General features: G+C 34.0%; 1 protein-coding gene across 1 annotated transcript; it reads right to left on the reverse strand.

Moving 5' to 3' along the window:
* Nucleotides 1-111: 111 nt before the first annotated feature.
* On the reverse strand, nt 112-24,905 carry LOC126737607 (F-box/WD repeat-containing protein 7). Its single transcript, XM_050442613.1, has 11 exons — nt 24,772-24,905; nt 23,919-24,120; nt 23,692-23,861; nt 23,521-23,634; nt 16,424-16,704; nt 15,726-16,005; nt 9,545-9,724; nt 9,301-9,482; nt 8,920-9,145; nt 5,101-5,311; nt 112-472 (listed from the first exon to the last, which is right to left on the reverse strand). Exons 2-11 carry the CDS (start codon nt 24,070-24,072, stop codon nt 180-182), a joined length of 2,091 nt encoding a protein of 696 aa, XP_050298570.1. The 5' UTR covers nt 24,073-24,120; nt 24,772-24,905; the 3' UTR covers nt 112-179.
* Nucleotides 24,906-24,934: the final 29 nt, after the last annotated feature.

Consider the following 24,934-nt stretch of genomic DNA (forward strand, 5'->3'; position numbering starts at 1 on the left):
CGCTCCGCTAAACTTTAATAAAACCGCTTTAACACTTACGATTAGATTAGCCTATAGGCTAAACCGAAAAGAAACCTCATCGACTCGAAAACGAAAAAAAAAACCAGCAACTAGAATCACTTAATGTCTTGGCCGACACACTAAATAAAAAAAAATATGTATATAAAAATCCTCGGTCCTCATCTACCGAATCCGGAAGAATTGAAAGGAGGATCGACGTCGAAATCGAGCACCAACAGTTTCGTTTCCTCGGTGCCGTTTCTGCTGCCGACCGCACACACCAACTTCGTGTCGTTCGCCCGGATCCGCCAGACGACGCCACCGGAGCCGCCGCTGTCCAACGCGACCAGGTTTCGGATGAACTCGCCCGTCTTCAGGTCCCACAGTTTCACGGTACCGTCGTCCGACGAGGTTATGACGAACCGCTGATTGAACTGCAAACAGGTTACGGCCGATTGGTGTTTGTTCGAACCTGGAAGTCGGGAGACGAAAAAAATGCTTTTTATTTAGGTGTAAACGAGTATGTTGATTGTAGCGTAATATCCTTATCTATTAGTAATGAAATGATATGAGAAAAAACTGTAGTAGTAGTACAAAAGACACTCAATACCGTGAACTCAAAAAAACAAAGGCTGTTCACATTATCGATTTATTCACAAAAAATTCAGTACAGTTGACAATTTTTTAAAAAAATATCTGCATACCAGAGGGTTCAAAACTAATTTCTCTGGACGTTAAGAACTTATTCCAAGCATTCCACCTGATGATTGCCTTGATCTAGTCAGGTCCCTTTTGCTTAAGTCACCGCTTGACAGATTTATTGTTGATGATCTTTTAACACTCCTCAAGCTAGTACTTGATCAGAATTTTTTCGTTTTCAACAACAGGTTTTTTAGACGAGTTACTGGACTAGCAATGGGGTCTTGCCTCTCTCCTCTTCTGAGTGAGATTTCTATGCACCATTTGGAGAAAAGGATTGTCAATGGGAAGTTTGGTGCTTTTCTCACTGTATATAGGAGATACGTGGATAATATTTTTGTGGTATGGAATGGAAATTATCTAGAATTGGCAGATTTCCTCATTTCTATAAACTCTCGTCACGCAAACATCTCGTTTACCATTGAAGAAGAAAGAGATGGAAGGTTACCTTTTCTTGTTTCAAAAAATATCAACAAACTTGAATTTGAGATTTACCGCAAGCCCACCACTACGGACAATGTCATCCAATACTCCTCAAACTCCCCTTATTCCTACAAATTTACCTCTTTTAATTCCCTTTTCTATCGCTTTTTCAGCATCCCCCTTTCTAGAAAAGCTTTCCTTGATGAACTAAATATAATTAAACATATCGCTTTTAATAATGGTTTTCCACTTGATATAATTATTCGCCTTTATTCTAAATTCTATAATAAATACAAACTCACTTACAACCTAATCCATCTTAATCATGAAAATGGTCACCTTTTTAGATCAATGTCATTTTTTTGTAATATTTCTTTTCAGCTTGCAAAGTTTTTTAAGTCTACAAATCTCACAATTGCTTTTAAAACTACAAACAGTATAAATGGGCAGCTAGTTAGTACAATAGATAAGGCCGATTTCTTTTCAAAATCAGGGGTATATTCATTAAGATGTAATGACTGTAATGCCATTTACATAGGGCAATCGTAGAGAAAAAGTTCCACCAGAATAAAGGAACATACAAGTTTGGTGGACAGGTACAGGGATACTGACATGATTGAAAATAAATCGGCGTTTGCAAATCATTTATTGGCTCCCTCACATGGTTTTTAATTAACTCAGGGAGCGGATATTTTGCATGAGTGCTCAAAAGGCAAAAAACTGGACTTGTTGGAAAAAATGGAAATAACTAAAGTTAAGAAGAGCCCTGTCCTTGTGTGTGTGAACGATATTTTCACGTTTGAACCTCACATCATTTATAATAACCTCTCTCAAAGAATTTAAAAAGTCTTTTCCTTTTCAATTTTATATATAATCAGTTTTTATTGTTAAGATTGTTTACTTATATTCACACTTATTAGTATAGTTCGGATTGTTCCCCATGTTTGATTATGTTACTTGGTGGCCTATGGGTTAGACGCGCGCCTGTGAATCTAAAGGTTGCTGGATCGTTCCCCACTGGTGACATTTTTACATTACATTTTTACTTTTTTATTACATTTTTACTTTTTTATTATTTTTTTTAAGCATACATTTTTATCTATGGTGGGAATTGTTAACTTAAGCTAGCTTTTCTTTTGTTGTTAGTTGTAATGTGATCTGTGTAGGTCTAGGTAATGAGTTTTATCATAATTTATAAGCGTTCTTTTTGTGAAAAATATCTTAACGTATTTTTTAGGCCTGATGATGCTCCGATAGGAGCGAAAAACGTGTAGCTTTTAAAAAATTATACGGATTTGATGAGACCGTGACTTTGTGTTCTTACCTTTGTTTTGTTTTCGTTTGGACTCTTAGAGAAAAATGGATGATACGGTTCTAGTTGCGATGTTGTTGTTGTGCCTTTTTCTGTAATATACGTTATCTACCACACAGTTTATGCTACCACACAGTTCCACGGCAATGCTAATCTCTAGCCTTTTAATGTTCTAAGTTAATAATTATTCCAAAAAATATCCTAAACCATTTCAAAGGCTTGGAAGACTTACAAGATGACTTCCAAAAGCATAAAAAAAAAAAAATTGTCTAGAACATGTGGAAACTTAATCCCTACGTCATGCTTGAGAAATCTCCGTAAAAAATGATTCAAAAGATTTTTTTTTTGGACAATGGATTTAAAAATTTGTTGCTGAAAACTCAACGTTTCAGCACTAACTTTGGCCATTATCAGGGCCATAATACAAATAATAATTCAATGGCCTAGAACCGGGATTATAATTTATTTTAAAGTCACTAGCAAGACTAAAAGAAATGACGTCAAACGAAGACTGAAAGATGATTCTAAAAGGGTAAAAGATTACTCCAAGTGCCTGAAACATGTGGAACATGAATTTCAATGCCTGACCTGTAAAATTTCCATAAAAAAACTGTTTTAGCAAATCTGTTGCTAAAAAACCAACGTTTTGGCACTAATTTAGGCCATGTTCAGAGCTACAATAAATAAATAAAAATTCAATGGCTTAGAAGAATCAATCCAGGTCCAAGAATCGGAAATGTAATTTATATTTTTAAGCCACTGGAACGACAAAAAGGCATAACGTTAAATTCAGTCTAAAAAAACAGGTTAAATTATGGCTGGAAGGTAAAATTCCTATATCATCATAAAAAATTACTCAAAATCCTTGAATGACATAAAAGATTATTTGGAGAGATTATTGGATATATTAAGTACCAGTTTTACGTATTATGGGATAAAAATAATAAACGTGGACAAATTTTGAGCTGGTTTAATAAAGGTAAAATAAACTATACCACCATTTTCGACTATACTCTCTCTTCTCTAGTTCACGTAATTACCTAATGCTATGGTGTATACATCTATAGACCAACCATGCACACTAACCAAAATACCATTTTAGTTGTATTAGAAAATCTTTAATAATGAGTAATTATAGGTTTCATACACATTAATAATAGTAAGTAACAATAATGAGTACGAAGGTTATCTAATAAAAAAAGTTGCCCAAAATATTTAGCAAGAACTATGATGTATATACCAATCTATAAAATATTCATTACACGCCTAGAAGACTCAATTATTTTGATCCTAGAACCGGGAATATAAATAGTCAAATGCCTGGGATATGTGGGAATTCCTCTATAAACCTAAAAAAGACTGGATCCCTTAAAGGTATATAAAAATGCGTCCAATACCTGGAAGACAAAAGATCCCGCATCCCTAGAAAATATTCAAAATTACAATGTCAAATTCCCAGAAAAATATGAACAATTCTTCTCGATGCCTGATCAAGTTAAATAGATGATCCAGAAAATACCTTGAACTATTTCAAATATCTGGAAGACCTACAAGATGACTCCAAAAGTGTAAAAAAATTACTTAAAACTGCCTGAAAGATAAGACACAATTAATTCCAATGCCTGGACTGGGCGACCTCCAAAAAAATTATTTAAAAAAACACCGTTTTGACACTAATTTAAGCCATCTGCAGAGCCACGATAGAAATAAAAATCAGTGGTCTAAAAGAGTCAATTCTGGTCCTAGAGCCAGGAATATAATCTATTTTAAAGTAACTGGCAAAACAAAAAGAAATAACGTCAAGTGCCTGTGGAATAAAATAAAACATTAATCCCACTGTCAATAGACTCGCTGAATTATGCCGGAAAGATATAAAAAATTACGTCGAATGCCTCCTGGTAGTTATAAGAATTCCTCTATAAGCCAGAAAAATGAATACAAATCCCTGAAAAATATAAAAGAAACTATATCCCGTGTCTGGAAGGCTAGAAAGTGACTTTAAATCTCTGGAAAAGATCTTAAATTCTTGGCTAAGGATGAAAAATTCTTCTCGATGCCCGGGATGCAATTAGTTGCTTCAGGAAATATCCTAAGCCATTTCCAATGCTGGAAAACTTGCATAAAAAATTATTCCAAAAAAAAAATTGTTTTAGACAATTTGGGCCATTTTCAGGACCACAATAGAAATAAAAATCTGCGATTATCTGGAAGGTATAAAATATGATTACAAAACTCTAAACAATTATTTAGCACTTCCAGTAAATACATTTTATATGTTGAAATACAAAACCACACACGTGTGTTATTTCGCAACGAACCAGAGTCAGCAGTTCTAGGAATTGGCAACAATACCATTTCCGTCGATTAGCAAACCGGTGGCCTGATTCCTTTACCATGGAAACCGCTGACACCGCTGTACTATTTTGTATAAATACAGCACACATAATAATTTTAAGTTAGTTCTGTAAGATTAATTTTAAGTTGTATAGTTATTCTATGTCCATTTGAATTTTGAAGTTTTAATAATTATTTTAATTAAATAATAATTATCTTATTAAATAAACCTTTTTTTAAAAGAGAAATCGAGTTTTAAAGTGATAACATGCATGTTGAACACCATGAGAAAATGTTCTTTTAATTGTCTTCTTTTTATAACTTGTACTTACCGGAGAGGGTTTGAAGGCACTGTCCCGTAAGAATGTCCCAAACTTTAACGGTAGAATCGGCATTTCCGGACACCAAGATATTGTTTCTCAATTCCATGCCGGACGTGAGAGACTGATGTCCCATCAGGGTGTGTTTGCATGCTCCCGTTTCCACTTCCCACACCCGGATGCTCGTGTCCAAAGAACCGCTTACTACGTGTACACCGTCAAACTAAAGAGACATTTCGGAGATTTATATCAATTCACTTTAAAATTTGATTGACTATTTTAATAAATAAATTTTAAATTTCTTGGTGATGCAAGTATGTTATTAGGTGCCCCAGATAAAACAGTATTAAATGAAGCTTTTATGGCATCAGTTGCAGTTTATTGAAGCTATTTTAAAAGATAAGATTCTAAGCTACTTTTAGTTATAACTATACTTTTTGTTTAATCCATTTGGATTTATTATTCTCTTCTTTCATTTCGCAGTACTTGCACCTGTAGGTGACATGCAAATTTCACATTTTTTTGGGCACCTTCGTTCGATCCTTTAGTACTAAACCCTAATTGTTAACACTAAATTTTTTATACAGTCCATTTCATCGACAACACTTCTTCAACACAGCCTTTTTTAATAATAAATTATATATTTTATATATAATTTATACTTATACTATATTCCAAAAAAGGTACAGGGTCATAAAGTGTAATTTGAAGTTTTGTGGTTATCTATAGTCAGGTAAATTATGTACCTATTTATGAATTATGCAGTTGAAGTATTTTTATGGGTCTAAATACTTTCTTAGCTATGACCAGTTTTATTCGTCACGGCCTAATACACACCAGTTTTTGGAAACTCAATTTTTTTATTATTAATCGTCTTGTTCCATATAACTTCCGAACTGTTGAAGATATTTGTATAATTCTTTTACTGTATTAAGGAAAACATGCTGTATATGATTTGGAAAATTTTTGAGGTAAAGTTAAACTTAAACGGAGTTGTTTTTGTAGGCCTAATACTTTCTGAGCTAGACGAGTTTATCTGCCAAGACCCAAAGACTACAAGATTTGAGGTTGTTAATTATTCTTGGACATTTTTCAATGTAACATCAACTTATAGAAAGTATTTGTATAATTTCTTTACAGTATTGTACAAGACATGCTGTAGAAGGATTTTGAGGCATTTTTTTTTAAATTACAAACTTTGACAGAACAATTTTGGATCCAGGCAAATTTTTCCAGTGATTTTTTTAATTTTTGAATATATTTCTATAATTTCTCTACAGTATCATAGAAGACATGCAGATGGATTTTTTTAGTTAATTAATTTTTATGGAATAATTTAATACATAAACTATTTTTGTACGTCAATACTTTTTTGGCTACGACCTATTTAAACATTCAACATATTTGTATAATTTCTTTATGGCGTTATAGAGGACACTCCATAGATTAATTTGATACAAAAAATGTAATCCTAGACTAAAAATTGAGTTCACTAAAATTATTTTGGTTTGACGGCAATTTTGTTTAGTCAACAATATACAATAACAATATACAGAGTGTTCCGTTGACACAGTATACACAATATACAGAGTGAACATGGGTGCGGAAATGGTTCCTCAGGGAGCTCGAGCTCTTTGAAGATAACCTTTAAAAACTATAGTTTTCGTTTTACAGCTTCGGAACTACTTTAGCTACCGCAACCAATTTTGAAACATAAATTATAGTTAGTACGTTTATTCTTATAAACCTACTAAACAAAAATAATTCTAACCAAGGGTGTGGAATCCAGGGAGACCCATTTTTCTAAGACTTCAATTTGTGCCTCAGATTATGATGCTCCTATGCCTTTTACATAAAAAAGTGCTCTCAGCAAAAATCGCTAAATATCACCGTTTTTGTAAAAATTGACTAAAAGTTAATTAAGATACAGCACCAGAATTAATCATTTTATTAATAATGCTAAAGTTCATTTGATGAAAAGCGATAGTGCATGTTAACAAGGTTTGAGAATTAATCAGGACTGAACTTCTAACTTTTCAAACTCAAAAATTCTTTCGACCTCTATAAAATTTCATGTTTATAATTTAATAAAATCACCGATAAATAGATTCAATTAAATTTTCCTAATACAGTCCTAGAGTAGAAATAAGCCACAACCCGTACAAAGATTTGTATTTTAGAACGCATCCTATTAATATCGCTTTTCGGCAAACGGAATAACTAACATTCATTATTATAACTTGTCATTGTCAGTAATAGATTCTACACGGTATTAATTCCCTTTTTATCACGGTTATGCAATGGAAGAGTATACTTTTGCTGAATATGCCGATATGCTATTAATTTGATTTATTATTAATGGAAAATAAGCGGTTTCCCCAAAGACAAGTTCCAGCTCTCACACTTTTTGACTGGCTCCGTAAAAATAAAACGGCCAGATAATGGTGCGCAAAGGAATATCCGGACCAACATCTTTTCACGAAGAAGTTCTTCAACGATTTGAAGATAACCCATCTGTAAGTACTCGAGCAGTAGCTGATGTCATGAATGTAAATCATGTTAGAGTATGAAACGTTGCAACTGCAAAAACAACAATCATTGGGACCAATTGATTTCATGCCCCGCGTAAATTTTTGCCAGTGGTTTCTTCACCGATGTATAGAAGAACCTCAATTTCCAAAATATGTCCTTTTTACTGACGGAGCTATATTTACGAAAGAAGGTATTTTTAATTCTAAAAATAATCATTTGTGGACTGGGGAAAGCCCACATGGTATTCATTTAAGGGCTTTTAGGTCAATATGTGGGCCGGCTTTGTTGGAGAACGATTAATTGGTCCAATTACGTTGCCTCCTCGTCTAACCAGCAACAATAATTATCTAACTTTTTTAAGACGTACTACCAGAACTGTTAGATGATATGCCCCTAAATATACGACAAAACTTATGGCTACAACATGATTGAACGCCAGCTCATTTTTCAATTGTTCACTAGTTTATAAATGAAAATTTTGGAAGGCGTTGGATTGACTTGCCCTGTCACTTGGCCAGCGCGCTTCCCAAATTTAATACCGTGAGATTTTTTTCTTTGGAGAGACCTATGAAAAGTCTCGTTTATGAAAATTCAGTCGAATCAGAGGAAGATTTGGTGGGTAGAATTTCCGCGCTGGTGATGTAATACAAAACATGCCTGATGTTTTTAACCACACGTCCATCTTAATTTGCTGCGTAGGTACAATAAATGTATCGAGCACCATGGCCGGCATTTTGAGCAATTATTATTTTATTATATTATAAGTTTTTTTTTGTAATTACAATTATTGTAAGAATTTGTTTACGCTTATAAAATTGTTACTTTGTTGTTTTTTTATTACACTTAAAATCATTTAAAGTGCCTTAAGTGCTATCTTAACTTTTTTAAGACAGTTCTTTTTATTTACGGCACAGATTTAATTTTTTAAGTATAATTGATTTTTGTATCTTATTACTTGTTTTTAGCCAATTTTCACAAGAACGTTGATATTTAGCGTTTTTTTTTTTAAAATAATTAACCTTTTGTATGCAAAAAGGAATAAGAACATCATAATCTGATGCCCAAACGGGCGAAAATTGAATGCTTAGACAAATGGGGTTAAATTTACCCAATACCTCCCTTGGTTCGCACGCCCCTGGTTAAAACAGTTTTGCGTTTAATAGGCTAAAAAGGATAAGCGTACTAACAATAATGTCTCAAAATTGGTTGCAAGTTCATATGATTCATATTCGTTTCATATGAACTTTTCTTTTTTTTTGACGTTTTCTGTATATAAAGCAAAAAAAGGCAGAAACTCACTTGTAACGAGTATACCCGATTGGTGTGTCCCTGTAAAGTGTGCAAACACTCTTGGGTCTCCGGATTCCACACTTTCACCATATAATCGTAAGCCCCGGAGACGACGAGTCTACCGTCGTATTGCACACATCGGACGGCCGCCAAATGGCCGACCAACACGTGAAGAAACTGTCCAGTATCGATGTTCCACACGCGAAGGGTGGCGTCCCTCGACCCGCTCACTACCCTTAAAGTAAAACATTAAAATTCCATAAATTTCTTCACATAAAAGAGAATTGAGGGAACCGGGCATAAGAATTCTTATACGACCGGACTATATGCTTTGATTAAAGGAAATAGATTGCCTGGGCCGAATGTGGATTAAAGTTAATCTATACTTACTTGTTTTTATGCAAATGCATACACCTGACCGTTGAAGTGTGACCGTAAAGCGTATGTCGACAAATGCCGGTCTCAGCGTCCCAAACTCTTAAAGTTCTATCAGTACTACCGCTGATTATTACGTTACCGGACATTTGCGAGGACCATACGCCACCCGTGTGTCCCACTAAAGTTCGTAGACACTAAAATAATCATAATTTAATATGTGCGAAAAGGGCCGAACTAGAAATGGCGGCGGTGATACCTTGCCGGTGACCGCGGACCACACTTTTAAAGTGTTATCGTCCGATCCGCTAACGATTTTATTATCCGAAAACTGCAAACAGGTGATGACGTGGTCGTCGTGCCCTTTTAGCATTTTCGGGTTTTTTACCGGTTTGTATCTCCAGTTCATTTCGATGGCGTGTTGACGCATATAAGCGGCCTAAAAATTACTTTACATTTATATCCAAGAATGTTCATGAAATATTGCATAAGTGTTTCAACCTTCAGTTTAGTATATATTACGGTAATTAACCAATTTACAAAATAATAATAATATTCAATAAAATAAGATTTTATATCGCAATAAAGCACTTGAAGTATTAGTACTATCAATAAATATCTAGCATAAATAACAGATAACAGGCAACATCAATAAAATTAAATAAAATATAAGGACAACAATGGTTTAAAACAGACTAACTACAATAGAAAAGAAGACACACTTTAAGCAAAGTCAAGATATAAAATTATATTGCACTTAAGCAGATTTTAAAATTCGTTGAAGTGAACTTAGAGAACAATGAAACAAATCTATACTGACACTATTTGAGTTAATCATCATTCTACCTATTGCACAGTTTTCACCATACACTGTACGATGTTGTTCAAGGTAGAATAATCTAGTCTGTCTGAGCACTGTAGTAGGAGGAACATTTAAATTACCTTAGGAGACTGTATTACATTGTTAAGAATCTTGTATGTTGTGACAATATCGCAGTTTTTACGTCGAGTCTCCAATTTTTCAATGTTCAACAATCTATACATTTCATTGTTATTAATATCAATACAAGGAATATTAAGCTTGTAAGCAAAGTATCTTATGAATTTATGTTGAACTTTTTCTAGACACATTACATATTTAGCATAATAAGGTGACCACATACAATGAATTCGACTCAAGTTGACTGCGAACCAATGAAAAATACAGAAGTTTGATAGAATCAATACTCCTAAACTCATGAGTGTGCCTCTTAATAAAACCCAACATTTTGTAAGCCTTTTTACACAGGTTTTCAATGTTTTTTGAAAAAGTTAGTCTGCAATCAAAAAGCACCCCAAGATCATGTATCTCTGATACCTCATCAATAAGTGAACTCATTAGATGGTACTGATGAAATGGTGGACCAAAACTCCTGGTAAATTGAATATATTTGCATCTTTTAGCATTTAGGACCATTCTATTGTTCTTGCACCATAATTCAAATTTGTGAAGATCAGAACAAAGGTCACGATGTGCCAAGTTACTGTCTATAATTCTAAAAATCTTAAGATCATCAGCAAAAAGTAACACATTACAATAATCAAAGCAATGAACAAAATCATTAATAAAAAGATTAAATAAATAAGGGCAAGATGGATTCGTAACCAGGAGAGAATGATTAATCCTGTCAAAGGCCTTGGAAAAGTCAGTATATATGGAATCAACCGACATACCATTCTCCAAGGCCCCCGACAAATTAGTGGTAATGGACCTACCCTTTACAAACCCATGCTGCTTAGTTGACATTATGTTTTTAAATTTCTCTGATAAAAAATCTGTGACAAAACTTTCAAGAACCTTTGCAAAGTGACAAGCCAGAGAAACAGGACGATAGTTTTTCACATCATCCCTCTGACCGGTATTCTTAAATATAGGAGTCAAATAATTTAACTTCCATGAGGTTGGAAAACTACCTGTCTTGAAAGACAAATTATAAATCAGTCATAGTGGACGTGCAAAGCAAAAGCACAGTGTTTTATGAAGACAGCTGGAATACAGTCAGGCCCAGGGCCCTTATTAACATTGACATTGGTTAACTTTTCAAAGACTTCAGATATTTGTACATGCATTTCATTAATAGCAAAAGAACATACAATAGCAGGCTGCGTGAATTCCTGAACATCAGAGAGTAGACTGAAGAAAAATATTGTGCAAATAAAGATGTTATTTCATGGCCATTTTCACCCACTGCATCTAAATATTTCACAGTAGATGGAATACTTGTGTAAGGATGTCTTATCTCTTATATATTTCCAGAAATATTTAGGGTCACTGGAAATAGAAGATTGGGTTTGCTCAATATAGTTTGAGTAGCACTGATCGGCCTGATTTTTACAGATTGCTCTAAGATTACTGAACATTTCATAGTCTTCCACGGCTTTAGACTGTTTATACTTTGCATATGCCAATCTTTTTTGCAAGACATTTGATTTCAATTCTGCGCTGAACCATATTGGAAACTTGAATTTATTGTCAATTTTTATGATAGGTACAAAATAGGTGAGAGCGTTGCCCAATGCACAAACAGTCCACATTAGCGTTAACATCAGATGAGAATAAACTATCCCAATCCGCATTAAGAAGGTAGCTGTTAAGACCTGCATAATCTGCATTCTTGAAGTCGTGTATTTCTTCACAATAATTAAGAGATTCATAATTGTTTAACTTTATAAAAATCATCAATGCAGGATGATGTCGATCAAATTTAACTAAAAGATCATTTGAGCATGATAGGGTATCATTACTATTGTTACTTAAAACTAGATCTAGATATACCCCATCTGCATTTTATTGAATGTTATTGATCTGATACATGTTAAGGTATGGCATTGTTTCTAATAAAGATTCTGCAGGCCCCACAACGCCACTACTAAACATTCCAAGAGAGTCATTACACCAAGTCAATTTTGGTAGATTAAAATCACCGGCAATCAAAATTGAGCTATCACGATAGTCTTCGGCCACCCTCTCAGTTGTCTCACAAAAACGTTGGCAGTCTTCGGGTTTAGAATTGGGAGGAGGGTAAAAGCAACAAAAAATTCGTCTCACTTTACCAAAAATAACGGAAACCCCAGATGGCTTCAGATTCTTCAGGAGCCATAGGCAACAATTCAGACTTTAGAGACGAGCGAACAGCAATAAGTACTCCACCTTGAGGGAATCTTCAGTGTTGATATTCTCTGACTAGACCAGGAATCTTTTTGTTTTTCTTTGGAACATAATTGGGATATTGTTAAAACGTTCTTGGCAAAAACAGGGATTTCTTACGCATCAATTTTATGCAACAGAACTGTGTCTTGGGAACCACTGGGAATATTTTCAATGTTTTTTTTTTATTTAATAATCTATCAAACAAAAATAAGAAATTAAAATTAATAAAAATCAAAATCAAAGACAAATATGTGTACAGGGTGTTGCGCAATGTCTCTTTAAATAAAGTCGGTAGAAGGTAAAAACGATTTTGACAAATTTCGATTTTTTTCGGATAACTCCGGAAGTATCCGGAATTTTAAAATTTTTTAAACGTCATTTTATTAAGTTCCAAATTGCGCAACTTTGCCTCCATTTAACCGACCCCGTAACTCTTACGGTTTCCGAGATTCCAATGGTCACCCTCGAATTTGGGACACCCTTTATATAACAAACTCAACATTAAAATTAAATATATAACAGCCCCATATTCATAAATATCACTGATGTGACAGAAACTACGATTCCTTAATTTCCTTGGTATTATTGCCAGCAAACGGGTCGATGTTACATACTTGTATGACGAAGTTTAACTGCTCCATCCTTTTTTTAAATGGAGAGCACTCTAAGGGTAACCACAGTAAGTATTGATTGTTCTTCATACATCTGATAAATTTGTCTTCTTAATAGATCCAAATCACCACACATTTCAAGGAGCCGGAGTGGCTTCGCTTTCTCCTGGAAATTGCGGATTTCCCAATTATATCCTTAACTTTTTATCCTTAACAAAGGCGTTTTTGTCAAAGCACACGTCTCAGCTGCAACCTCGCCAGAGTTAAAATCTCTTGGTAAATATTGTTTATTATTTCTTTAGCATCGGAACTTGCCTTCTTCCATGGTTGCCACATTTTTGCGCTATAGTACCACAAAAAAAACTTAGACCCTAGGTAGACATAAAGACTCCTAGATAAGTATAATACTTACAGACCTAACATTACAAGTGTCAATTCGGACCTACTAAATATTTTGCAATGCAGGTAAATATTAAATTGAACTAAACACAGGTATAAATATATGCGAATATTATACCAACGAAGGTTATAGTTTATTGTATACCTTAGGGTTTTAATTCATGACAATCCCGAAGTTTTGTGTCTGGACTGATGAAAGTATATTCCATAATAATGGGATAGTTCCCCGATAGATAACGGAAACTCGTTTTCAAACGTTATTTTTTTCACTCGTTATAATTGGCATAAACGTGTGGGCCGGTGTGTTTAATGACATTTTTTTGGACAATACTTTTTTATGAAGGTACATTAACTTCAGAGCGGTATTAAAATGTACTTCCAAATTCCCTATGTGAACTATTAGAAGATGTGCCTATTTTAGAGCGCAATCTAATGATTTGGCAACAAGCTGGAGCTCCACACACATAATGCCCAAATTATCACAGATTATTTAGACAATAGATTTCCTCATAAGTGAATTGAAAATAGGGATCCTATTAGGTGGCCAGCCCGCTCTCCAGATATGACCCCAATGGATTTTTTTGTCTGGGGTTATTTAAAGGATATTGTTTATCAATGACCATCCAATAATCTTGAATAGCTTAAGAATCGAATTCGTGAAGCTTGTCGAACAATTACTGCTCCCATGATTGCCATTTAATTAAATAATCAATTTAAATTATGTAAGACAAATTAATATGATGTTAAATAATTGTATAATAAATAAATTGAATCTAAAAAGAAACTTGCCACTTTAATTTTTGCAACAGAAACATTTTAATTTTAAAATTTAAAAATTCCTTACGTTGATGTTTTAGCACATGATTTTTTTATGAAATTGAAATAACAATTTTACAAACATTCCAAACATTAGAAGAAATAATGGTGGTGCCGTTAAAAAGAAAAAGTTGGAGTGGTTTTTAGGGGATGAATTTGTGGGGGTAGTTTTTTAAAGTAATTTTGGGTAGTGGCCCTATTAAAAACACGTTTTCTTAAAAAATTTAATATTTAAAAATAAAAAAGTTACATCCTGTGACGTTGATTGTGCGACACCCTGTATAGATAAATTAATTAAAAGTCCTAATTTATGTTGGTTTCTGTTTGTGGTGACCAAACAACAGACGCATAGATGTCTATTAATGTCCTTAAAGAACTTTGTGTTTCTTATAACAGTCAATAAGCTTTGATATAAAAAACTGAATATAATGAAAATTAAATTTAAAAATACTCTCAAATACCTTAGGTCCTTGCAATATGATTTTTGGACAAACTCTTTATGAGCAATATAATAGGAGACATTAGTGTAGTTTACTTTACAGTTATGGCAGTTATCAATAACACTTATCAATATTCAAATACAATTTAATATATCACACCAATGGTAAACTGCACTCAAACCACTCTTGTTCATCCAAAGAGGAAACCGACTCAAATATCTTAAAATTATTAGCCAACCTGAGACATGACGAGTAAGCCACAACTTAAGGCAGATTCTTAATAAAAATTATAAATAGAAGAGGGCATATTATATTACTGCCTAGACGGTACAGATACTTCATAAGCGAAATATTGTCCCACCTTAACCCTGTGCTGCCTATCTGCAAGGTAAGACTTCATAAACTGAATTGCATGCTCCAAGAATTTATGCATATTTACCCTGTTAAGTAATATTTTGTCACTTACTTTATCAAATGGGTATTTGAAGTCATGATTGTATCAAACTGCTATTGATCTGTAATTTCGAACTTGGCTTTTATCATTTGTCTTAAAAATATGAGTCAGACAGATTCTTAAAGAACTTTGAGGACAACTGTCATTATTAAGTGACTTATTAAAAAGATGGTACATTTTTTGGGTTTTATTTTTTAATATTTTCCCTAACACAACTTAGCATCCTCTAATATTTCAGAAAAATTGAAGTTACCAGTTATATTTGAATGCTGAAATACAGTGTAAAGGCGTCTGCTATATAGTTTTCGGATCAGTCTTAACATTGTCATTAAGGTATGTTGTTTGTGGTATACCATTTTGTTTACTTTTTGAATGGAAAAAAGACCAAAAATTGCTTGGATCCTCATTTGCATTATGTTCAACTGATCTATAATATTTTAATATTCTAGCCAGGTTTGAACTTCTAACTTCTTTTCCAACAGAGCAAAAGTATAATTTAATTCAAACTGTTATACTGAATCAAAACGTACCTTCCAATGGGAAACGGTCTTAGAGGCGGACCTCGGCGACGATGATAACCGCTTAGTGATCCCGATTACTCCCGCCTCTCGACACTTTTCCCTCCAAAGCAGATTGTCCTCGGCCAAAATCCTCCAGCTGTGGCAAGTCTGGGCGGCCCTCAATAAGTCTCGTGGCTCCAGGAAACTCAGCACTTTCAGCGCCAACTCTTTGGGTAGCAACGAGATGAAATCCCGTTGGAATTGCGGCTCTATCACTTGCATCATGTGACGGACTTGGGTCGGCTCACATCTGGAATAACGACCAGCAGTATATTTTTTTGTATATTTATTGATCAACGAGCCAGAGCCCAATATAAAGAAAATTTACAATAGAAAAATTATTTAATCACGCTAATTCTATATATAATTTACGTAAATAGGTATTCAAAAAAAATATAAATAAAATTATCAAAGATTAAAACAAACACTATACAAACAACATACAAAATCAACAACCTCAAATAACAAAACAAGATTGATTAATAAGTTTTCTAATTGAAAGAGATCGTCCATATTCTCAAAGAGACGTTGACATAAATAAATCAAAAACAATAACACAAAGTCTCGGTCTCGAAAATTTAATTTTATGAGTCAATGTGGTCACACGTGTTTCGCTCTTAAGAGCATCAAATTTCAAAAATTTCTTCAAGAATTAGAACTTTACTTACCGCGCGATCAGTTCAGTCAACGCCATAATCCTCTCGGCGTTCGACCATTTGGTGAATTGCGCCAGCCAATTGTCCATCTCTGGGGGCGGATTGTCTTTTGTCGGGATAACGGGCCACCCGACCCGACTGCTGGGCGTAAAAGAAGAGACCGTTCTCGAGCCGCTACTCTGCGAATCGCCCGGAGACTCGGGCTCCTCCGTCTCATCGTCGTCTTCTTCTTTGGCGTCCGGAACCGCCTTCTTGTTCGGACAGCCATTGTGGACGTCCAGTTTCCTTTTTCGCTACAAGTAATAATTTCAATGTCGATTTAAAATTCAAAGTAAAGTCATTTAAATTTAAACTCCAAAAAATCTTATGTGATGTTGTTTGCAAGTAAGAGTTACAACAACAAACAAATTGTATTAATACTTTTAGGTCGTTTACTTATTTTGGACCACCAATATTTATTTATTTATTTACGGGATGTCCCCATTCTAACAAAATTACATAATAAATCATATCCTAACCCTAAATGTATATAATTATTCTACCATCAACAAATACATTAATAAGATATTGTATAATGAACTTAATCTATTAAATATCCAAATTTTCTATAAATCAATAATATATCTACCTAAATGTATATAAATATGTAGCAGCCCAAGATATACAAATAAGATAAAATTTCCAATAACTTAACCAAAAACTTCCAAAAAAAAAATATAAAGCAACTAAAAACATATGTACCATTAAAATAATCAAAATAAGAAAAGTAAAAGCAATCAAATTTATTTGATACTTAACACATAGTACTCAAAGAGTAAACTCACTCAGACACCTTTTAAGTTTTGAAGGCTTTAAATCCACTAAGTCAAAAGCCTGATTAAATCTATTTCCCAACATTTGGAGTCGATTAATTGGAGAAAATTTACCATAGTTTGTATGGTGATATTCAACCAGAAAAAGGGACGTCTCTCTAAAGACTGGTATTGCATCTAAAGTTTATCCGCGATAACAATTCAGGGCAATCAATAGCATTATTAATCAACTTGTGAAGAAATATCATATCACACCTAGTTCGATAGTCCTCAAGAGAAGTCATATTTAGCCTTGATTTAAATTCCAATAAAGACTCATCTCGTACATTTAATTGCCAGGCACAAGTCCTGAGAAATTTATTTTGGACGTTATCCAGACTGTAAATATGGTTAGCATAATAAGGGGATCAGACTATGGAAGAATAAACGCATGACACTACGAATAAGTGTAAGATATAAAACTCTAAAGGCAGCTACTGAAAAGTCTTGAGTATTTCTAGTTATAAAACCAAGAGTACGAAGGGCTTTACTAGACAAACTATCTATAGGGGGTATGAAAGTAAAATATCGTCCCAACTATCCCGCTTTTTTTCTCGCTTTGGCATAACCCCAGCTTTGAAAACCAATAATTCATTAACAAGCCGCCTAACTAAAACTAAAGATAAACTACCCCCGCCATCTTCTCTGGGAGTTTATGATTATGGGTGAAGAGGAAGGGTGAAGCACTCTGGTAGGAATATTTTTACTAGGATTAGTGAACACAAGGCCCAATATAATAAATTTAAAAATACCGATATCACAGTGATCAGATCGGCTTTTGCTGATCACCTCCTTGACTCAAAACATAATTTTCCCGACAGCCAAAAAACTAGACAAAAAAAAACTAGACTTGCTGGAGACAATGGAAATTAGTAAAGCTTTTAAAAGCCCAGATCTGTCCTGTGTTAATGAAAGGTTTGAATTGGATGGCCATCTAATTTTTAATAACCTTAAATGATTGTTAGATTTCTGGAATGTATAAGTGATTGTTTAGTTAAGTTCTTTGTGCATAGATAGTGCCACTTTATTGTGAGCTTTGTTTCTGTGATGCTGTAGATTTTGTGTTTTTGCCTTTTATAAAAACGTATAACCAGCATCTTTTGGGAAAACGGATGAATTTTTCCAGTAAAGTAAGAGTAATGTTGACTTTTTAAAGGATAATGATAGCATATTCCCAACCATATACACAAGAAATAAACACAATAAGAAAACAATAAATTAAAATATTTGACCTAGTTGACCAATAAATCCAGAGAGTGAGCTTGCAAATGGATCAAGTTCAGGGCGAGAGTTTAAATAGGCAAGACTACAACAGCTTGGAGAATGTAAAGAATAGTTGGAGTGACAGATTGGTAAAGCAAACAGTTCATGTCTCCTTAGGGTGCGTGCAGGGACCTTTAAATTAAAGTTGTTGATGAGAGCAGGGCAATTAATAAGCCCACGAATAACCTTATACATAAAGCTGAGGTCACTTTGAATCCTTCTAGATTCCAACGATTGAAGTCCCAATATTGCCTCCATGTCAAGTAGGTCATCCTGCATATTCAACTTGTAGGAACAGTACCGGGTAAACCTCTTTTGGACTCTTTCAAGTTGCATTTTGTGACAATTATAAAAAGGAGACCAAATGATCGAGGCATACTCTAAATGACTTCTAACTAATGAATAATAAAGTATCTTCAAAGTAGATATAGACATGTCACGACAAGTTCGTAAAACAAAACCTAACATCTGAGAGGCCTTCCCCTCCACAAGATCACAGTGTTCCCCAAATGTGAGCTGAGTATCAAAGACTACTCCTAAATCCTTTATTGAGTCAACAGAGCTAAGTACTATGTCATCAATAGTGTATATATTATTCATTTTATTTTTAAGTCTAGAGAATCCAATTGAGTAGCACTTATTTATATTTAAAGAGAGATCATTCATATTAGCCCACTTTACAAAAGAAGTAAGATTTTGTTGTAAGATGTCAAAGTCCCGCTGTGACTTAATAACACGGAAAAGTTTCAAATCATCTGCATAGGCTAAGTAATCACAGTCAGTTAAACACGTTACAAGGTCAATCAGAAATAAATCAAAAAGCAATGGGGAACAGTGTCCCCCTTGAGGAACTCCAGAAGTCACCAAGATACTTCCAGATTCAGAATCTCCAATCCTAACACGCTGCTCACGACCCAGCAGCATGCCTTTAAACCACCTTAGGGATCTTTCACTAAAGCCAAGGGAACTAAGTTTTGCTAGTAATAACTCATGATTGACCCTGTCGAAGGCCTTTGTGAAGTCAGTATAAATTGAATCCACTTGATAACCATTCTCGAAGGCCTCCAGTAAGGCAACCTCATATAAAATAAGATTAGTAGAGGTAGATCTACCACTAATGAACCCATGCTGCCTCTCATCAAACACCCCCTTGCACGCCCACCTAAGCTGATCACAAATAATATCATCCAAAATCTTGGGAACAGCAGACTGCCTTGAGATGCTTCTATAGTTCTCAATGCAATCCCTCTCACCAGACTTCATCACCCTCTGATAAAGATCTATTAAACAACAAAAACAAAGGAACTGATATACTATATTTAAGTCTGCTTAACATGTACTCAGGTATCTTATCAGGTCCACAGGAAAGTTTATTAGGTAATTTAGAGAGTTTATCAAATACCTCAGACAAGCCAATATCACAAATAGAAAAATAAATCCTATTCTCTAAACTAAAATTGGGAGTTCTTACATTACTGTTGCAATAAACATTAGAAAAAAAAATTAGCGAATAAATCAGCTATATCTTTACTATTATCTGCACTTTTGTTATTATAAAACATACAGGTAGGTAGATTGTGAGATTTTCTTTGCTGGTTAACAAATGACCAGAACTTTTTAGGGTTATCAGTAATATTGCTTTCAGTGTTGATTAAATAGTTGTTATTTTATTTTATTTTATTTTATTTTATTTATTTACACCACTTCACAGAATAAATTCCAATTAATGAGTGGGAAAATTACAACAATAAATTACAAAACATAGGTATCTTAAGAAAATCAAAAAGAATACAATATTATCAATAATTACAAGCAAATGGTATTAAAAGAAATATAGACAAAGTAAATTAAAGGTAAAACATCTAGGAAAAGTGTACCCTTCTAATTTCCGACAAACTGCAATTAAAGATGTCACACTGATCCAGAACAGAGTCATGTATGTTACATGCTCTGCGCAGAGGAGAAAATTTACAAATGTTGGTTCTAGGTCTTGATAGGTAAAAAGTTGATGTATTCCTTGCTGATATGCGAGGCACATGAAAATTTAGTTGCTGCAATAGATCTGGTGAATCAATAATATTATTTACCAACTTAAATAAAAATTGCAAATCAGCGGATTTTCGCCGATCCTCCAGCAAAGCAAACGAAAATCTTTCCAATAAACGCTGATGTGGGAAACCAATTTCTGGGTACACTCCGTCACTCTTGTACCAAAGATATTTGAGAAATTTTCGTTGAATATTTTCAAGTTCATGAATATGATTTGTATAATATGGTGACCAAACTTGGGATGCATATTCCAATATTGATCTGACATAAGAAAAGTACAGAATTTTTAGACTAAGAACATTATTAAAATTTTGCGAGTTCCTGATGATATATCCCAACATTCTATAACTGCGCTTGACAATATCTAAAATATGCGGTTGAAAAGAGAAAGAGCTGTCAAAGATCACCCCTAAATCTCTAAATTCAGTTGATCTAGGCAGAATAACATCATCTATGGTATAGTTGTAAGTAATGAAGTTTTTCTTTAAGCCAAATGAGACAACATTACATTTAGCCGCATTAAGGGGTAGATTATTATTTTTACACCATGTATTCAAAAGACTTAAATTATTTTGTAGCCGCTCACAATCCAAAATAGAGTCAATTCTAATATATAGTTTATTGTCATCTGCGTACAGCAGACTATTAACATCAAGTTGGTCAGATATTGTATTAATGAATGAGTTGAAAAGAAGTGGTCCCAGAATTGAGCCCTGTGGGACTCCGGAAGTGGCAACTATCTGCACCGAACTACGACCAAAACATTCCACGTGTTGTGGTCGCTCGGTAAGATAGGACTGTAAAAGATTTGACAAAGAAGAAGAAAATCCATAATATAGGTCGAAATTATTAATGAGAATGTTGTGGTCTAGTCGGTCAAATGCTTTTGAAAAGTCTGTATAAATAACATCGACTTGAGAGTTTGCATTTATTGATTCGGTGATATATTCTGTAAGAGAAATCAAATTTGTAGTGGTAGATCTACCTTTCATGAATCCATGTTGTCGAGTATTTATAAGACTCCCCACTTTAGGATATAAAGCAGAATGAAGTGCGCGCTCAAAACATTTGGAGAAGTTATTTATTATTGTGATAGGCCGGTAATTTTCAACCATGTTTTTGTCATTCTTTTTATGTATGGGAACAATTTTAGACGACTTCCAAAGATCAGGAAAACATTCTTGTTTAAGGGCCAAGTTAAAAAGAATTGTTAATGGTTTTGCAAAAACATGTCTACAGTCTGATAAAAGAAATGCGGGTATTTTGTCAGGTCCAACTATCGGTGTGGGTTTTATAGTTTTTAAAGCACTTAATACCTCGTTTTCAGTAAATCTAGTTATGGTTATGCACTCCGGGTACGGTGTCTGAATATTATTAGAGTTAGAGGCTTGAGGTGAACTAAAAGTCGTGTATGAGCTCCGAAAGAAAGCTGCAAATGCATCAGTAATACTCTCGTCTGGCCAAAATCTTACATTCAGACCGCATTGCAGCAAATAATTGAAAATCCCTCTGGTAGCCGCTTATTCTATATTGTTGGTGTGCTTGCTTTTTCAATATTATTTTTGTCCTCAATTCAGAGGTAAAGTAAGAAGGAAAATTGGAGCTTCTGTACACTTTAGTTGGAACAAACATAGCTAGACCCAGATTAATGATTTCATAAAAAGTGTCACTACACAGTTGAATACTTTTATTCTGAAAAAGATTACCCCACTGTATACTGGAAAGAAAGCTGTTATAATTGGCATTTTTGAAATCAAGGTAAGTATGCTCTACTTTCAATTGAGGGGGATGCATAACAGCTATCTCACCAACATAAGGAATATGGTGCATACTCTCAGGCAACAGATAATCAATAGCTCGCATAAAATTGGTTTCTTTAAAATGACTGAAAACTAAATCGAAGTAAACATTACGTCCATTAGGAACAGAAATTAATTGCTTAAGATCTAAAAATGTAAAGGACTCTACTAAACAGGTTGCATGGCTTACAGGCTGACCAATTGCAGTTAATCGATCTTCATGGCCTGCTTGTTGTAGGTTTGTTTGTCTCATGAATTATTATAATTGTTAAGGGTCTCATGGACCTATTGTACTATAATAATTTTTTATCTATCCCTGAGAAGTGTGATGTGATATGGCAGTTGACAGTCTCATAAAATGCTTTAAAGAAGTTCCTCTTTAATATTTTTCTAGTTTTTCAGAATCTTAAAAGTATCTGTTGTCATAATATATTTATAAGTTTTACTTATAAGTTTTTTGTCTGTGCAGAAAATTAAATCTAGAATTGAAGCCTGTGTTCCCCTATGGTTTTGGTAATTAGTTGTTTGCAATTCCATCCTTTATATGCATCAAAGAATTCCTCTGGCAAAGTCTATGACAAAAGCAGGCCAAGCTTTTGTGATTTTATGCAGTTGTTGCTGTTATTAAAAATATCAACTAGGTAGGGCAGTAATCAATTCTAAGTTTTCCCAGTAAGTTATTTTTACCTTGAGTGAATGCAGCTGTGATGGCAGCCTATTCTTACTTTTAAAACTGTGGCATTCAATTCATTGGTTTATTCACACCTAACCCACAAGAAGCTTTAGCCATCTGGAAAGATCCAGAAGTGGATCAAAATATTTAGCAACAAACTGCTTTAACTGTGCACTAGCTAAAATAAAAGCTCTTAACTTTATTCAGTTCAAAAAATAAGTCAAGGCATCTTGTAAGTGACATTTTTTCATTTGAAGAGTACCTTAGAGTACCCTGATTTTTTACCTGGATCCTTAGAATTTTAACTGGTAGTGCTGTTTTATTACCAGTTTTTTTGTATTTTATAAAATTAAACTTTATTAAATGTAAATATTATAATTAAATTTTATTATCTTTGACTTTTGTAAGTAGTCAATTTATATATAAAATACCATTAAATTGAATAAAAAACAAAATTGTGTTTCCTGTACTCACCAAACTTCTTTCTATATAATCAGGATCATGTCTTTTAAATAGGGAACTTTTTGGTGTGGTATTATGGCTGGCACAGTTACTTACTAAAGGAAGCTCGTCCACATTATTGTCCTCCTAAAGATGTATTAATTAATCACAAATAAAAAACATTTATAAGACAGACAAAGGTACCTTATCAACAACCTCTTCATCTGCACAATCCTCCCAATTTTCTTCTTTATTCTCGTCCTCAACAAACTCCCATTCATTAAATCCTAAAGGTTTATCATTATTTGCACTGTCTTCTATATTAAATCTATCAAAAGATTCAATGGCGTCCTCTGCACTACTATGGGAAGTTCCTAGGAATGCAATAATAGATAAATAAATACTATAGCACTACAAAGTCACACTCTAACCTGGTAATTTTTGTGAAAGGCCTGCAGAATCTATGATACACACACTCTCAGTGGGACTCGGGCTGGTGCAGTCTTGCTTGGATATTTCCACCTGGCGTCCAGAACTGCAAATAACTTCATATGTGATTTCATTCGACTGGCATTCTTCTGCCATTCTAATTCCCTTGTCAGTTCATGAATGCCACATTTATTGTTGGCGGCTCTAAAAAGGCACAGCTATTAGGATTTTAGTGATAATAAAGTATCATTCACTCTTTATGATGATTCATGGACACTTTTACTGTAAATGTTTTGGGTTTTATAGGTGGTGATGTGCTATTTTATCAGTTATGATATATTATGTGACAAAACTCATAACAATTTCTATTGTTTAAAAAAAATTAAGGTTTCAAGTGGGTGGGGTTTAAATGTTTCTTGGGTAGTAATCTAAGAATATTTGGGATTCTCATTGGTGTTATTACTTCTTTTTTGGCTGTATAAACTAGCATGTGTTCTGTTGAGTCTGAAAAGTTGCATTCCCATGCTTACATAAATATTTTTTTTGGTAAAAAGAGTTTGTGTTGGACCTGTGTATCCAAGGCAATATGAATTAATTTTACAGTCCAATAACTTAATAAGAAGCCCTATAAATGTTGATTCCATTGGAATTTTTTGCAGATTAAACTAAAGCTGTTAGCTGGGACCAATGTAGTGGTGCAACTCGCAGAAATCCCAAATAATTTTAAGAGAAAAAAGTCCCCAGCTACACCCTTAAAAATGCAAAAGAACCTCACATTTTCAAGCCACCATGCCATTTACCTTGAAAGAAAATCGAGACGAAACGTTTAAAAATTTATTTTTGGGCCTGGCTTACCTTATCATACTCTTGTGCACTGTTTTCGTTACAATTTTTTGGGATTAAATGGCCAAGAATTAGGAATTACCTTTTTTTAATTAAAGGATTATCTTATTTTTGTGATGTTTTTCATGAACCAACCTAAGAAAAAATTGATTTGACGTTTCGCATAAAGCAATGT

Source organism: Anthonomus grandis, chromosome 1, assembly GCF_022605725.1.
Source record: "Anthonomus grandis grandis chromosome 1, icAntGran1.3, whole genome shotgun sequence".
NCBI lineage: Eukaryota > Metazoa > Arthropoda > Insecta > Coleoptera > Curculionidae > Anthonomus > Anthonomus grandis.